The sequence below is a fragment of the Pongo abelii genome, chromosome X (assembly GCF_028885655.2).
Source record: "Pongo abelii isolate AG06213 chromosome X, NHGRI_mPonAbe1-v2.0_pri, whole genome shotgun sequence".
Classification (NCBI taxonomy): Eukaryota; Metazoa; Chordata; class Mammalia; order Primates; family Hominidae; genus Pongo; species Pongo abelii.
The window spans coordinates 138014869-138032962 of record NC_072008.2 but is presented as its reverse complement, the minus strand read 5'-3'; the positions used below and the strand labels follow the sequence as shown (position 1 = coordinate 138032962).

The window sequence follows — 18094 nt, the reverse complement described above, 5'->3', positions numbered from 1 at the left end:
CATTTTCCATGGGAGTATTGAATATGAATAAATAAGCAACCAATAAAATGGTCAAACCATATCAGTACCAATTTTCAATATATTATGGAATAGCCATTTTAAATATGGCTTATTTAATATTTTAGGTCAGCAACCAAAAATAGTGTATTTGTCACAGGTGCCTAAAAGCAGCAAGGATTCAGGTTTGCCCTAGGGTGAGTCCGGAAATACCGGGATTCAGTCCAGAAAGAGTAAACCAGAATGAGCAAATGATACACACACAGACACACACACACACACACACACACACACACACACACACACACACACGACAACAAATTCCTGGGGCTATGTACCACCAAGGATTTGTATGGGAATTAGGAGGAGAACCTAAAACTACTGAGACTGCGTAATCACTCATGAGATCTCTAAAAAAGAATATGATAGGCTGAATTAGGTTTTTAGGAACAAATATGACAGCAAAATTATCACACAAAGGAGCAAATAATTATGTATGTAGTAAAATACAGTAATAGCTAACACTTAGATGTAAATGCTGAAATTGGATAGAAATTACTAGCATTATCACCTCCTTTTAGAGGCCTTTTATTCATGCACTCCTGGACAGAAGTGACTACTTACTTATTTGTGCATCATCTATACCTTGTACATACTTTAATCATAAAATTGGCATCATTTCAGTGCAAAACTGGACTGTGAGTGCCTTGACAGCAGTAGTGAGTTGTTCATTTTTATATCTTCAGCACCTAATAGAGTGTGTAATACATAGTGGCTGTTTGGCTGCTTAATGATTCATTCTACTATGCATTCATACCACATACATCCAATATTAGAATAAGTCAGGTTTTGTAAACAGGCAGTGAAATTTGTGATAAATTTCTCTATCAGTATTAACTAATATAGATACAGATAGATGGAAAGCGATGACAAAGTCACCAAGATGGCAGAGGAGATACTAGTTTTAATCACCCCCTCCCTCCACATATACATAAAAAGCCCCCAAATGTAGACAGCTATCCACAAACCCAAGTAACCCTGGAAGGATTCAAGGGCCTATTTAACAATCTGCAGCAACACAGTGGAGCAAAAAAGAAAGAATATCTCCACAGAAAGGATCACTGATGAGATCAGCATACCTGAGAGGCCAGGAAATGTCTAGGAACAAAGATGAAAGGTGGAGGCTATTGGTATCACTACACAGTAAAAGCCATCATGGTCCCCAGTGGCCTGCTCTGCAGAGGACACTGGCATCTCTTGCTACTGGGGTAGCCAACAGCCATTTCTGCCAGGGAACCCCAGAGAGGGATACATGACTACAAAACTCTCTCATCTCAAGAAGAAGACATTGTTGAGCCACATGGAGAAAGAAGCCACCACTCTGAAAACTGGTGCAGCTCCAGACCTCTGAGTCATGGCCACTCCACTAGTGCCCACACTCCAGACCCAGATTCTGTGTCTTCACTGAGCTCAACCATACCTCAGACATTGAAGCCACTGCCACAGTGAGCTAGCTCACACCCCAGGGCCCCGGAGCCAAGGTTTCTCTGAGTGTGCCTATGCTCCAGACATCCACACACTCACCACTGAAAGCTAGCCTGTGTTCTGGACTCCAGACCAGCTGAGTGGTTGCACTGGACCCACCCACAGTTCAGACACTTGAGCCAATTACTGCCATAGTGAGCTAGCTCACATCCCAGGCTCTGGAGACAAGGTCCCTCTGAGCGTGCCTATGCTCCAGACATCAGCTCAGATGTTACAAATAGCTAGGCCCCATGCCACCCTCAGAGCCACTGTAGCTCTGTGCAGCAGTAGGGGGTATTTGTACCTAGGACGTTGGTATTACTATTGGCTTGGGCCCCAGAGCATGTCCCTCCAGATATGCCTATGCTTGAAGCCTTAGTTCTGTGGCCACTCCATGGGCATCACTCATTAGACACTAGTGCCACCTCAAGTGGGCCCACAAGCAGACCCAATGCCAAAAGGGATCTACTCAGCTATGATTTCTCTGGTGGAAGAAAAAGAGACTGGGGAGATCCTAGCAGCTCTTGCCACCAAAGACGTCAAACAGCCCTCACCACTGTTGTAGACACCCAAGGTATTGACCACTGAGGATCCCTGCAATCTTTGTCAACACTAATCTCAAGTGACGAAGCTGCACAGGAACTATACTCCTATGCCCTCATTGGAGCCAGAACCACTGCAACCCACCCAGCCATTGCTCTCACACTGTCCTACAGAGGAAGAAGGTCTTTTTACATTGAAACCTGTAATGTCTGGAAGAGGTGATTGCTCTACCAACTGCAGAGACATCAACATAAGGCAATAATAAACATGAAAAACCAAGGAGACATCTCACCACCAAAAGAACACAGTAGTTTCCCAGTAGCTAACTCCAAATAAATGGAGATTTATAAACTGCCTGACAAATAATTTAAAATAATTGTGTCAAGGAAGCTCAGCAAACTTCGAGAAAATACAAAGAAACAAGTGAAATCAGAAAAACAATAAATGAACAAAATTATAAATTTAACAAGTAGATTAAATCATTTTAAAAACTCAGAAATTTTAAAGCTGAAAAATACAATGAATGAAATGAAACAATACAATAAAGTGTCAATAGCAGAACTGATCAAACAGAAGAAAGAATCTGTGAACTTGAAGACAGCTTATTTGATAAAGGTATAGATGGATATCCGAAGTTTTATTTGGTCAGCAGAGCATAAAATGATAGCACTAATTTTTATGCAGGCCAACAGCTTAATTAGTTATGGATACACTCTTTTTGGCCTATGGATCAACCAGTAACAACAAACACTTCCCTCCTTTTAAACCCTGAATGGCAAAGATCTAGCACAGCCTTCAGTTGAAAAACTGAAATACAAGGATAAACAATTTTAATTTTAAAATGATTCAAACTCCAAACTAAGCTAGAGTTCGTGGGGGCTTTTTTTTCAACTATTTATTATTCACATTTCAACAGACACGAATCCTGACTTCTAACTCTGGAACCCAAGAACCACTGGGTTTTACCAACCAGTTTTCTGTTATGTAGTAACATCTCCATCTGCTGGAACTTCAGGTGTCTGCTAATCCCATGATCCTGGAACCAGTAAAAATTCAACTTTTATTTGGAGGGGGAGGCAGATGTTATTCTACTTAATTCCATTTTAACAAATATCTACTACGTGCTTAAGATGTGCCATACCCTGTGCTAAGGAATGTAAGTACCAGGACTGGTTAAGCTAAACTCCCTGCTATGAAGGAGCTCACAACCTGGTGGGGGAGAGAAATGTGTAAATAACTACCATAACTCAATGAAATAAGTGACATACTTACATGTTCCATCAGTTCTGAGGTTGAGACAGTCAAGACCATTGAGAATAGTGTCTGGAAACCCAGGGGGATACCTCTTTCCTGACAAAGGATATGTCTCCAGGACCAGCTGCATTTCTGCTCCTCCATCAAACCAAAAGTTCAGGTGTGGAAAAGGGGTGCAGCTGAGTACTGGGATGCATTCAGGATACAGCTGCTAAATCTAACAACGGTTTATTTGGAACTATAAATGGAGCTGGATTCTGCCTGGAGGCCATAGACTGCCAAATCCTAATTTAAGACATTGCCTTTCAAAAAAATAGAATTAAAAAACTTCTAATGAAAATACCTTATGACTTAAATAATACAGCACACACATTACCTTTAAATATGACCCATAGTATTTTGTTACATATGAGCTGTCACATTGACTCAAGACAGTTATTTCTTGCTGAATGTCTTCTATTTCATCTTCGGCTTCCTCAAGGTCTATGATTTTAATAGCAACGACTTGCTGGGTACGGTTATCAATTCCTTTGAAAACTTCCCCAAATGAGCCTTTCCCAATGCGCTCTAATTTTGTGAACAGTTCTTCTGGATCAGCTATGTTATTCTAAAGGGAGTGGGGAAAGAGAAAAAGAAAGAACACAAATGTTTTCAATCAAATTTTTTTAATGAAGGAAAATAAATCACATAAGACAATAACAAATTTTTGTAAAAGCATACAAACTCCTTTGACTCCCCATATGTGCTTTGTTAGAACAATTGTAATCCCAAACAGGCAGCTAGTCCATATTCTAGTGAATCATACACACTAACTGAGCTTAGCTGATCCTACTATCACAAACATTCTCACACAGCAAATATATCCAATGCATGCCAAAACATCAGGCACTTTTTGGAATAAAGCCACTGATTATACACAGTTTACACATTAATGCAAATGTAGCAATAGTGGGAGAATATCTAACCTAAGCTAAGGTGAACTGTTTAGGTTTCTAACATTCTGCCAATATTATCTTTTAACACTCCTCTCTCTCCAACTCGGATATCCCAATCATCTTAGCTACACTTCCAAACCGCCATCTAAATAACACAGACCACAAAAGACTCCAGGCTTTACAGGTCTTTGTTTTTCTTTAGTTGGAATCTTATCTATATGTAATGTTATCATCAATAGCTGAACTAAGATTCTATACCTTTGTAATAATTGCTAGTAATCATGAGAAAATGGTAACACATTGAACTTTGCACAGCTCATGTCACAGTGAAGATCCAGAATAATTTAACACTTCACTACAATAAAATCTGGAATGAGCATAGGCTTTTAAGGTTAACAAATGTATAGGCATGACTTAGATTTATAAACTCACTGTTGTTTCCTGATTCAGAAATATTCTGTATCTTATAATATACAATTTTGAATTAAAATTTTACCCCAAGACAAACTTTATATACTTACTTAAATTCATATTGCTGAAAATATACTGCTGATCAAGTAGAAACTCAAGATTGCCAACCCTGCCAAAAGCACATTAAGTGCTTTATTAATCAAAAACTTTGAGTTCCTTCAAAATATAAGAGGATTCTATCAAGTTCTGGTGAGCTATCATGTCTAATTTGTTAACTGGACCTAGGATATCTGTTCATTTACTACAGTTTTACCTAGTTTCACTTCATCATCAATTTCAGAAGACAATTATGGAGTTAGCATGTCCCTTTTATCTTCCTTTATTAGACAAAGAGGCCATTGAAAATATTGTTTTTCTTTTATCAAGTTCATTGCACCATGATCACCAATGGACACACTACTACTCCAGTAAACCACTACCTTTTGAGGTAACTCCAAAAACTCATGACTGCTTTTAAAGAATTTCACCAAGTTCTCTTTTTACACAGCCTAAAATACAGTTTGTACATGACCTGTTTACCTTATAAGCTTCCCCATTCTCTCTGACTGGATTTTTTTCCATTTCTAAAAGTTGTGCTTTCCATATAGAAGTCTCTGAGACTGCAAGCTACTTGTGTATCCCCACCCACCTCCAGTACCCACATAGAACAAACACATCTTGAGCTTTCCATATGGGCTTTTAAAAATAGCTTAGGCTTCCAGTAGGTTGCAAATGCATTTTTAATGCCCATATTTTGTTATAATACCTTCTCAAAAACTTGAGTGCCATCATTATTGATTTCCTTGGTGTCCTCTTTTACCAAGACATTGTATTTCATTGTGACTACTAATACATAGTGGCTAACCCACAGTTACCTCTTCCCACCTTTGGTGATGGTTCTTGGCTTTGTAATACCTTGTGGAAAAAATACTTACTACATAGCTTGGCGATGGGTTCACCTCCTTATAACTTCCTTTGGAAAAAAAGTATTTCCGTTTTCCTGATACAGTTATAAAACAATTCTAAAATTTGGAAATGTATCATTTATTTGAAGATACATAGGATATATCTTCTGATAAGACACTCTGGGAAGTGTATGTATTCATTAACTTTATAACAAGAATCTTTTGTTGTTAAGGAACAAAAATGAAATCTTAAGCTTCCTAATTAGTGTTTTAAAAGGATTTGATTGAAACAATCAACCTCAGGGAGGATATGGCTGTTCCTTGCTTCCTACAATAAATGGGTTCTTGCAAATATATAAATCAAAAATTTTAAAACGAGGTCACATTTTGAATTTTAAAGAAGCACTGAAGTAAACTCTAATCTATGGATATAGTTTAAGATTTTAAATTGAGGAATAGCAAGTTAGACACAGAAAAAGAGAAAGATCCATCATTTACACAATGTTTGCACTTCCTACTCTTTTATTTTGGGTCTAACAATGCTCCTACAAAACACCAACTTTCAGAGTGGAGGGAATCATGTAAACAAGATTTCACTAATATAACCTCACTTTCCTAACTAGCTAAGGGATAGAGACCCCTGCCCCATTTACTAATCCTGAATCCCTGATAGATAATACAAAAGTTATAATTCCCCCTTCATCATTTTAAACCAAAGTATCCTAAGTCTTTATTAATACAGGTTTCCTTCCTGCTTTTAGCACAAGGGCAAAGATCAAGTAAACAAATAGCAAACATCCCAAGGAATGCAATTAAAAGCCACCTAAATAAAGAATCTAGTTTGCCTAATCATTCCCATCATTCTTTGGAACCTCTAAGAAAAGTCAGCTCCCTCTCCATCCAAATCAAATATTCTTTTAATAATACTGAAATTCCAACCCAAATGTCCATCAGTGACAGACTGGATAAAGAAAATGTGGCACATATACACCATGGAATACTATGCAGCCATAAAAAAGGATGAGTTCATGTCCTTTTCAAGGACATGGATGAAACTGGAAACCATCATTCTCAGCAAAGTAACACAGGAAGAGAAAATCAAACACTGCATGTTCTCACTCATAAGTGGGAGTTGAACAATGAGAACACATGGAAACAGGGAGGGGAACATCATACATCAGGGCCTGTCAGGGGGTGGGGGCTTGGGGAGGGATAGTATTAGCAGAAATACCTAATATAAATGACGAGTTGATGGGTACAGCAAACCAACATGGCACATGTATACCTATGTAACAAACCTGCATGTTGTGCACATGAACCCCAGAACTTAAAGTATAATAATAAAAAAATACTGAAATTTCTAAATATTCCTTACCTCTACTGCAAAAATCACAACTTATTACTCTATCTGCATTTGTATTGCCTTCTCAAAGCTGCCCCCAAAAAAAGAGCTCTATGTTCTGTAGTGTCAAATAGGAGGAACTGCTAAATTAAGCTCATATTGACTTATTAATGACAGACAATTTCCACATGCCATACCAAAACAGGGCTATGAAAATGAAAACCTCAAAGATCCACCTCCTCAAGGCAATCAGATTATTCCTTGGCCCTGTTTTATCTGTTATTTAACTTGAATTTGCACTCTTCAACTATAAGTACACTGTTAGAAATTTAAGTCTTATTCAGAAGGTATCATTACCACTAAAACAACAATAACAACAACAACTATTTAGTATGGAAATACTCTGAAGAAGTCCAAAAGGAAACAATGTTAGGTGAACATCTTGCTTGTCTCCTGCGCAAAGTCGGGAGCAGATAGAAGAAGCCTTCTTGGATACTTAAACCACAGAAACAGAGAGCTGAAAGAACTCTTACAAGTTCTCTAGGTGCTCTCCAATCCTGGCTATACATTAGAACTACCTATATCACTTTTAAAATGTGGATACCTAGGCTTTACCCCAAAACTACTGATTCAGCCTATCTGAGATTGGGGCCTTGCAACCAATACTTCTGAAAAAGCACCCCAAATGATTTCTGTGTAGTCATTTGAATACTAGTCTTGACATCAGCACTTGGGAACCACTAAGCAGATGGATGTGAAATTTGTATCCTTGATTACAAGGAACCCATTATCCTTATTTTTCCCAGGCAAGCATATGGGTCTCATCTATCTCTGTACATTAAAAGTGGACAACTTGGAGAATAAAGTAAAACTAAGAGGACTTTGGCATTTACTATACATACCTATATTTTTAAAAATGAAATCTGCAATACTTCTTCTAAGGATATGTCTCTAAAATTAGCACTGGTGACCCTTGAACAACATGGGTTTGAACTGTATAGGTTCACTTACACACAAATTTGTTTTCAACCAAACACAGATCAAAGATACAATATTTCCAGAATGTGAAACCCATGTATAGGGAAGGCTGACTTTTCATATATGTGGGTTCCGCAGGGTCGACTGCATGACTTGAGTATGCACCAATTTTGGTATACACAGGAGAAGAAGGTATCCTGGAACCCCGAGGGATGACTCAAGATTAGAAACATAATGTTTGTCAAAACACAAGCAACATATCCCGTACTCTTTGTATACATATTCTTAAACATTGTTTATACCCGATATAGTCTATGTATCGTTGATAGGGCCTATAATAGGTTAAGATGTGATTGATGACAGAGTTTTGAGGATAACAGCCAACATTGATGAAGGATAAAAGTTTAGATCTAGTTAGTAGAAAATGGGTCAACTTGTGGAGGGGGGCATTAGGAATTGGTGGCCAGGAGAAACAAGAACATTGAAGACAGATTTAGAATTAGTCTTGGAGTTCTCGCAGAATGGGGACCTGGAGAGCAAAATGTGGGAAAGAACCAAGGTAAAGAATCTAGTTCTTTGAATTTGAACTAGCTAACTAAGACCCCCAATAAGACTCTGGGACTGAGAGTGAAAACATAATAGATGTAAGGAAGAGGAGGCAGATTTCTCACAGGATTTGACCTGGAAGGGTTCAACTCAGGTGTCCTAAAAGAATCTTCCAGAACTAAGAACCAAGCTGAGTAAGGTTGAATTGTTTTGCACCTGCCTTCCTACATTAATAAAGCCCATACTATGAATGCTGTAGCTATAAAATAACTTTTTGCACTTTACAAAGACTGGCCTGTATGTAGGCCTATCAGTGACTCATTGATGAGGAGGAGTGTTACAGGAAATAATGAGCAAATAATGTGCTAATGATATCAAGGCTTAAAAGAAGATTTCTTACTTCCTTGAAGTCCTCAAGTGGGAACACCAAGAGTGACTTGCAGTGAATACAAAGTGCCCTGACAATCACAGAGAGCAACTAAAAACTTCAGCCTAACAATGTACTAACCTAGAGATACACCTAGTTAGCTACCTGTTTAAATTGATCAAATCGGTTCTCTCAGGCTAGAGATGAAATGCTTTCCTGGATTACTTCCATGTATATACAGTTTCCTGTCATCTAAGAAGCAGAATGCATATAAATAAAAGTCATTCTCTAGTTGGTTTATGAGCCTCAAATTAAATTACTATTCTATTATGATTGCCTGTGTTAAGATTTTTCACTTGCCCTTATGAACATTGCCTAAAATGTTTGCTGAATGTTTCCTAATCAAGATATCATTTTTTTTTTTTTAAAAAAAGGAGATTTAGGCCAGGTGCAGTGGCTGATGCCTATAATCCCAGCACTTTGGGAGGCTGAGACAGGTGGATCATTTGAGCTCAGCTGAGTCCGAGACAAGCCTGGGCAACAGGGTGAAACCCTATCTCTACTAAAAAAGAAATACAAAAAATTAGCCAGGCATGGTGGCACGTGCCTGTAGTCCCAGCTACTCAGGAGACTGAGGTAGGAGGACCACCTGAGCCTACAAGGGCGAGGCTACAGTGAGCCATGATCGCACCACTGCACTCCAGCCTGGGCAACACAGTGAGAGCCTTTCTCAAAACAAAACAAAACAAAACAAACAAACAAACAAACGAAAAACAGAATTTTAATGTCAATAGCCGTATAACTCTTACCAGTGCTGAGTTCAAGAAAACAGGACACTATCTTTTTTAAGTGCCAGATACAATCCAAATACAATTGACTGCTCTCTCAATCATGGGCTTTTAGAAATGGAAGGAAATGTATATAGGTCATTCAATCCAACTCTTTATCATCACCATCAGCAACAAGCATTTATTGTATACCCGTTTTGTCCTAGGCTAGGATCACTAAATGGAAGCTATGTAATTTAAGGCCATTTATGTTAAAATGATGGTAAGTCTTAGAGAAGTTAAGAAGAGATACAGACTCTTGAAATTAAAAGAATTAGATAACCTTTGAGATGAACAGGAACTTAGCAAACTTGTCCAAAATCTATTTTTACAGGGAGGAAACTATACCCTGGAGAGGTTACAAATTGTTCAAAGATAAAAGGTAGTTAACTAGTGGCAAAGCTTAAATCTGAACGCAGATCTCCTGACTGTTATGTCTAAGGTTCCTTCACTACAGCTAGGATTTATTTGTAATTTAAACTATAACCCCTTTTGCTATAAAAGCAAAATTACTTTCCATCGTAAAGAGATCACACAATTGTCTAATGTCTACTCTGTACTATCCCAATGCTTAAAGAATTTGAAAAATTTAAACTTAAAAGAATTGAAAAAATTTAAAATAGGACTTTTCTATATTTAAACTGATATTTTTTATTAATTTTTTAAATTGATGAAATTGTATGTATTTATCATATACAACAAGATGTTTTGAAATATACAGTATATACATTGTGAAATGACTAAATCTAGCTAATTAACATGCATTACATGCTATATTTCTTATCTTTGTGGTGAGAACACTTAACATCCACTCTGTTAGTATTTTTCAAGAATACAATGTATTGTTATTAATTATATCACCATGTTGTGTAGTATATCTTCTGAACCTATTCCTCCTAACTAAAATTTTGTATCCTTTTACCAATCATTTGCAACAACATGGATGATCCTGCAAGACAGTATGCTAAGTGAAGAAAGCTAGGCACAGAAAGACAAATACTGCATTATCTCACTCACATGTGGAATCTAAAAAATTGACCTCATAGAACTAGAGTAGAATGGTAACCAGACTGTGGTGGTTGGGGGTTGGTGGGAAAGATGTTGGTGAAAATGACGCAATTTTTTAATAATTGTTGAACCACTATGAAATTGATTGGCCCCCATATGCATGCACAACTACCAAATATTTCATATTACAATTTTAAAGAAAAATGATTCGTAAGTAATCTTGACTTTCTGGCATTTCTCAGACTATTTTTTTTCCATGTCAATAACTAGACTGGAATGGGCTAGCCTCTAGAGTGTAGGAGATAAAGTAGTGATGCCATTCCATATCATGATTCCCATAGGATCCAATGTCAAGAATCCAACAGCTCTAATTCCAGCTTTATCAGTGATTTGTGGTAGACTTCAGTAACCCTTAATACTAAGGTTTCCAGTTCTGTTCATTTAAAAACACCCACAAATTGAAGAAATTGTCCAGGAATAAAAAACAACATTTAGCATCAATTATTAATTTTGTGCTAGGTTTACGCAGGCCTAGAATTGTTCAAATGGCCATGCATGCTCAGATTCCTTTAATAATCAGAAGGATAAAATAAACTCCCCACAAAATTTTCTCAACCTTTGAAGAATGTGATGTTAGCAGAGTAATTTTTTACTTTGCACAACTTCAGGTTTATACTACAAGTTATCAGATAAAATTTTATGGAATTCTTAAGAGATCCCTGCGATTTATATTTCTGAAGTAAAATACTTAGCTCCACTATATTTTGCATATGACAGAATAAGAACTAAGATAAAAATTAAGTATGTCTGTATATGTTTCAAATTAAACATGGAGAATTTGGCTTGGGGTTAAATTTCTTTATGTGGACAGTCATTTAAATTTGTATTTCCATATTTCTAAGGGCTCAAAATATTTTAACAAAGTGTACAATGAAAATGTTATTAGCTTACCTATTTTTGATGGTATACTCACATTTTTACATCTTTCTCAAAGTTTATTATAACTTGCCTTTGCAACATAAAGTAGCAGTCAAATTCCCAGATTTTACATGCATGAAATGAGATAAATGAAATGTAGTAGGGATATGTCATTACATCAACCCTGGGCTTCCTTGTGGTCATCAGACAGCATTTTATCAACTCACAGTTGACTCCTTATCTTTACCCACCTACTTAAAAGGCAGTTTTGAGACGAATGAGGCAACAGCACTCCAACCCTGGTCTCAATGGTGAAGCATAAAGTCAAAGGTCTTACACAGTATTATTTCATACTATTAAGGCAACTGTTTAAACTTTCAGCAATTTTGTGCATAGCAGCAAGAAAAATGTGTTCATAAGGCAGAAATAAAATTAAATGTATAAGTACTTTTTCATCTTCTCTTTATTATTCTTATTTTTAAATGCATCTCATTAGCAAAAATACTTAGAATGAGATATTTTAGTAAAGGATAACTTCATTAAAATTATTACAAAAGATTTTGACATAGCGTATGAATAACATAGCAGTTTGAGGAGTTTCTCCTGACTAATAATTTTGAGTCTACTTCATCTTTAAGAACAAAAGAATAATTGATAATATTCCTTCATCTTAATTCCTCCTACTCACGAGAGGATAGGAGAAGAGCTTCCTCTGCCTCCTAACTTGCATTCTTCTTTTTACCCCAGCTCAGATCAGAGGAAAAGAACAAGCAAGCAAGCAGGATACATTCTGGGATGCGAAGAATGCTGTTCTTTACATGTTTGTAAGACAGTTCATTTTACAATGGAGTAAAGAAGAATGAGACATTTCTTTGATTCTATTGTCACTTAACCACATATCACATTTTTCCAAAGAAAAATGAAATATGGAAAGAACGAGAATAAATTTAATAACTTTCCTTATCTTAAAAATCCTCAAGCAAGAACCAAAGTCATAATAGGCAGCACTTTCATTAACTCCATTTCACAAATATGGAGGTCTTCACATTCCTGTTATTTTAATTAAAAGTAGAAACGTCAGATTATTTTGTTCAACCAGGTAAATCATCTTTGGATATAAGCCCTTTTAAGTGAAAAGAAATAACTAATTGTGTGTTTTTTGTTTTTTACTAACTCTCTGGGATCTGAAGTTCCCTTAAACCTTTAATTATATCCATGGGTAAAGGGAAGGAAACATCCTGCAAACAATCACATTCTTCTCTCAATAAACCGAAAGTCAAGGCTATCATCACAATAAATGCTGGATGCAAATTCCATTGCATCATTTAGCTAATTCCTCTCTGACTTTACAGCCATTCCAAAGGAAAAAGGAGGTCTGGTTTCTCATAAGTACTACAGAGGTAAAGAGAGCAGAGAGGTCAGGAAAAAATTGACTTAATTTCGCTTATCTTGAAAATTACAAGAAATCAGTGATTTTTTTTATTATTATACTTTAAGTTTTAGGGTACATGTGCACAATGTGCAGGTTAGTTACATATGTATACATGTGCCATGCTGGTGTGCTGCACCCATGTAGAAATCAGTGATTTAATGTCGATTTCACCATCTGTATGAGGGAGAGAGGTGTATTCAATCTTTAAATCCCTTACTGCTCTGAAGCTGTGTGAATCTGTGAAGTATTAGAAGCCAAGTCCCTTTGTTCCCCTTCCTTCATCACTAGCAATCACCAACCCTAGTTTTGAAACAAGGTAATGGATTCATTGGTACTGGTCATGTGGCCAAGCCTATAACAGCACACAATAGCTCAAATGAAAATTATATACCACGCCATTGTTCCAGTAAGAAATTCAAAATCACTAGTAGACCGTATTCAAGCCCCAACACTCTAATACTGTAATGAAGTGGGCCTAGACACCAAGAATAGATAAAGAGCAGCAGAATGAGTCATTGTCCAGACTGATTTCTCATCCTTCACACTGGCCATGTCCCATTATATACACGTGATTATCCCGGAGGAAGTCAAGGGGTTCATACAGCTCATACAGGACCTAAATAAAGACCTAATAAGTTCAGCTCATACAGGACCTAAAGTTCTATTTGTCTTTCTCTCCTAGTTGTGAAGTAAATTCACTCAGAACATAAAGTAGTACTCAGAAAGTAACATATATATATATATATGTTTCTCTATATAGATAGATGTTATATACATCTATATATAGATCTATATACATTTCTGTCTATATATATAGATATATATAGATCTCTCTATATATGTAGATATATATGTATAGATCTGTGTATATATATATATAGATAGATAGATAGATCTCTCTCTCTCTCTCTCTCTCGAGAAATATCTTAACATATTTCAAGCCCAGTGTTTCAGTAGGTAATACCTTAGACATACAAACTTAAATACAGTGATCCATTAGGAAATGACTCTATTTTTAAATTTTTGAGCCTTTGACTCATGCCATTTTCTCAGTCTACAATACCTCGCTCTCCTTCTCCATCTCTGAAAATTGCAGCATCTTTAATTAAAAACAAAACAAGCCTTCTCATCCCCCTAGGAGAACCTCATTAACCAATCCATTGCTTCATCTTCTGCCCTCCCACAGGACTTTACTTGTGCCTCCATTAGAGCACAAATTTTACAATGTTTGCATTCTCTTTCATTGCCATGACTTTCTATTTTCAATAGCAGGCTTATTAAGGATAGGGCTCTGCCTTACTCAGTGGCAGCTATCCTCACAGTATCCAGTATGGCCCTTTATACACCATGGCAGTTGGATGTTTGCAGGGTATTTACCTGGGGGCCCTCCTAAAATGAAATCTTTGGCATGTGATTATCTTTTCATTTGCAACTTGACTTCTGACTTTTGGCGAAAGGGAGACTATATTCAGTAAACTGACGGATGTTAACATAGGTATGAAATTTTAAGCCAATCCCTATTTTCATGTGATTAACATAATAAAAACTTTGCGAAGTCACAACTTTGAGATTTTTTTCTTTCAACTGGAGACAGTTATTTGGGTTGCAAAACAGCAATTCTCGAAAGAACATGGAGCTATACTCAAAGAAGAGTTGGTAGTAGCCACATACACAAGGATGCATATCAGTGGTGTATATAAATCTGATTCTAGAAGCACATCTGCAATCACTATTAACCAGAACCACATGACTACTGTATGTCCTGGAGCATCCAGGATGATTTCATACTCTAATGCAAAGATTAGAGGCCTTGAAGAGCCACAGTTTGCATACCACTCTGCTGTAAATTTCTTTTAATTTCATTGTGCTAAATACATATAGAAATACACAATTCAACCAGGCGTCAGGTTTAACCAGGAGCATTAATGTTAAAATTACAGGGATTATTACTGACTAAACAGGAGGTTACATAAATATGGCCTGGGATTGATAACAAGCCCTAACTATAAAATATTCATTTGGAAAGAGGGAAAAGGCCATACAATGAAAGAAAGACAAAGACTCTGTTAATATATGAATGATAAAACAGGTATCCTAATTTATTCAGGCCATTATTTAATCAAACCCACACAGGGCACTTTGAAGTGACAGATGCTGAGAGCCTCATTTTATGCTATCCTTATTACAGGGAAAATAAAGGGATGTCATTCTAGTACTTTCAGAAATAAATGCCTTTGGTTAGAATCTAAGGCAGCAGCCCCTTATAGCAAATATCGAACTATCATGGGTAATGTTATGGTGAATCTTTAGCACACTTATTAAAATGCATTGGATTAAAACAAAATTGATTTGCTCACTGCCTATCTTTCTTCTAGATGTGGAACTCCAATTAAAATCAATAGGTTTGAAGCTTGTAAGCACAGCACTAAATTATTAACACCATGAGTTCTTTTAGAAAATTAACACTGATTGAAAAAGTGGAATTTTACATAGACTTACCTTTTCATTCTTAATGAGAAAGTGGCTGCAGAATAATTTCCCTCCAACATTTTCCTCCTTAATCAAATATATATTCTGAATGAATTTAATCAAATAGTATTTATTAAGAGTTACCCAATGGAATCATAGGACTAGGGAAAATTATCTCTTGGGTCCTGCTGGCTTTAACATTTTATGATCAAAAGAAAATGATACTGATGGCATGATGGCATCAATAGCAAATGATTTTAATCTTGGCAAAAAGAGAGGAGGTCATTGAACAAAAGAATGGTCTCTAATTTTTCAATAATCACCTTTTCATTTTCCCAAAGTGAAAAATATCATCAAAGTCTGTGTTTATGTGTGTGTATATGTGTGCAAGGCTAAACAAATGCTTATTGTTAGTTTTTATTACTCTATCTAATTCTTTAAAAGATTTGGAACAGTGCATTAATAAATAAGAATACACTTAAAAACCAAGTAAAATGGTAAGTATGTGTGTGTGTATGTGTGAAATAGTTGTACCTGAAAACCTAACCTAAGAAGAACTATTACAAATGAGCATAAAAGCTCTATACTGTGCACCACGATACAGTTAATATATATGAGAAAGTAGCTTACATTAACAATACAGGGCTGAGATTTCAGCAATGTCACTGACAATTTTATTATTGCTATTCCCTTTCCTTTGCATAGGGAATACCACTCATTTTGGGGAAAAAGCACTAAATATTGTCATATTTTCACTTTCCCAAATAATTCCAGTTTAGAAGACTCTTCTACTTTTTGTTGTGAGTTAATCTCCTCTTGAAGGTCCCCAAATATTCTTGAACTAAGATTTCTGAAACTTATCTCCATCCTACCCCATTGTCCCCATTGTCAATAGCACTTGTAAATATCTTAATCCCTATCCCTAGAGGTACAAATTCACCCGTTTTTACACCCATTGATCTGTGCTGACATTGCTGAAATTACCAAAGCACAAATTAAATGTTCAAAAAGAGGAGAAAATGCTACTGAAATTATGAGATATCTACTAATGAGTTGAATCTTTTAACAAATATCATTTCAAACATAAAGCTATTTCCATGTTCTCAACACAGATATGACTAAGGTAATTTTTGCTAACATAAATACAAAGCATTATATTAGTTGATATTTATAGTCCTTGTCTATTTAGAAATCAATTTAACAAAACCGTAATTCTCCAATTGGGATAATCAACATCTAGTACTAAATCTGAATACATGTACAAAAGTTGATCTTTTTCCTTAAAAAAAAAAAAAGGTATATAGTCTGTTTAGGAACTTAAAAAAGCAGTAAGATTTTAGAACTGGAAGTGACCCTTATGAAATACTTGGCTTTTTTTTTTTTAATTTTATACTGAATGATTTCTAGCTGGGGGTGGAGTGGGGAGAGTAATGACAAATAAGTAACCTCAGGATGGAGATAAATGACAAAGTTTCGTAATTAGTTCTTAAATTGCTTGATGAGCAATTCTAAGTAATTAAAATGATTTGAACAGTGTCTACCCAAAAAGATCAGTGATCTACAACTTGAGTTCATTTGTACCCTATCATTTTACAACCCTAACCAGAGAGAAAGTACTATTCATCAAACAAATCCTCACTGCCTACCCCAAAAGGACTTATAAAACATTTCGGAAAACGCAACCTTAGAATTCCCTTTGTTATTTCTTGCCTTGGCTAATTTCATTTCTCCTCTTTCTTTCCCTTATTTACACCCAGTCAGAAAGCCAGGTCAGTTATCTAGTACAGCCTTTCCTGACCACCTCAGCAAGCCTGGCTTGACTCATCTTTCCTCGGAATTTCTGGTCAGGCTAGTAGGGAGCCGCTGAAAGCTTTCAGCAGATGAGTGAAAAAATAAAGGTTGTGTTTTAGGTAACTGCATCATGTGTACACGCAGCCTTGAGTCTACTTAATGACAAAAGAATAGTGTGACAAAAGAAGAGATGATGTCTGATATTTTGCAGGAAAAAAATACTGATAGAACTTCATGATTAACTGAATATGGAGATAAAGGAAATCAGCAGCAAATTACAAATAATGCTTGATGGTCATTTTCATTCCTTTGACAATTGTGACATACCAATACGTGTTTTACGGTGGATGGTACCTCCCCCACTAAATCAAGTAGTCAAGTGGCATTGGTAAAGCCTGATTATTTCATATGCTATGATCTAATAATTTTAATGCATTTTTGATTAAGTATTATTCTCCTTACTTCAGACAAGGTACCTGAGATGTTAATTGTAGGGTGAAGACACTTACTCAGTACAAGGAGGAAACAAATGTGATTATATCTGACACTTAACACTCCCTATTCACTTTCCTTCTCTAATAGATGTGGCCATCTAATTTTAAATACTGATAAAAGCAATTAAGCCTCTCCCCTGTCCTCCCTTATATTACTTTATAAAATGCTCCCATTTTTATTTTATTTCTCTAGACACCAAGAAAAATACTAACATGTATCTGCACACAAACATATAAATGTAATTTATCATTCATTGTCATTACCAATACAACATTCTATGTAATTCCATGGTTAAAGTGTATCTCTAAAAAGC

At 36.2% G+C, this 18094-nt stretch overlaps 1 protein-coding gene across 2 annotated transcripts in view; it reads right to left on the bottom strand.

Annotated features, from left to right (window-relative positions):
* Nucleotides 1–18094, bottom strand: part of STK26 (serine/threonine kinase 26) — a 52302-nt gene that overhangs the window by 17419 nt on the left and 16789 nt on the right. The window contains exons 3-4 of one of the 2 annotated variants that reach the window (XM_054545067.2): nucleotides 3695–3925; nucleotides 3035–3100 (exon numbers count right to left, since the gene is read on the bottom strand). In XM_054545067.2, the coding sequence (XP_054401042.1) occupies nucleotides 3035–3100; nucleotides 3695–3925 (297 nt within the window). The remainder of the gene's footprint in view (nucleotides 1–3034; nucleotides 3101–3694; nucleotides 3926–18094) is intronic. The other variant, XM_002832113.5, reaches the window with a different exon arrangement.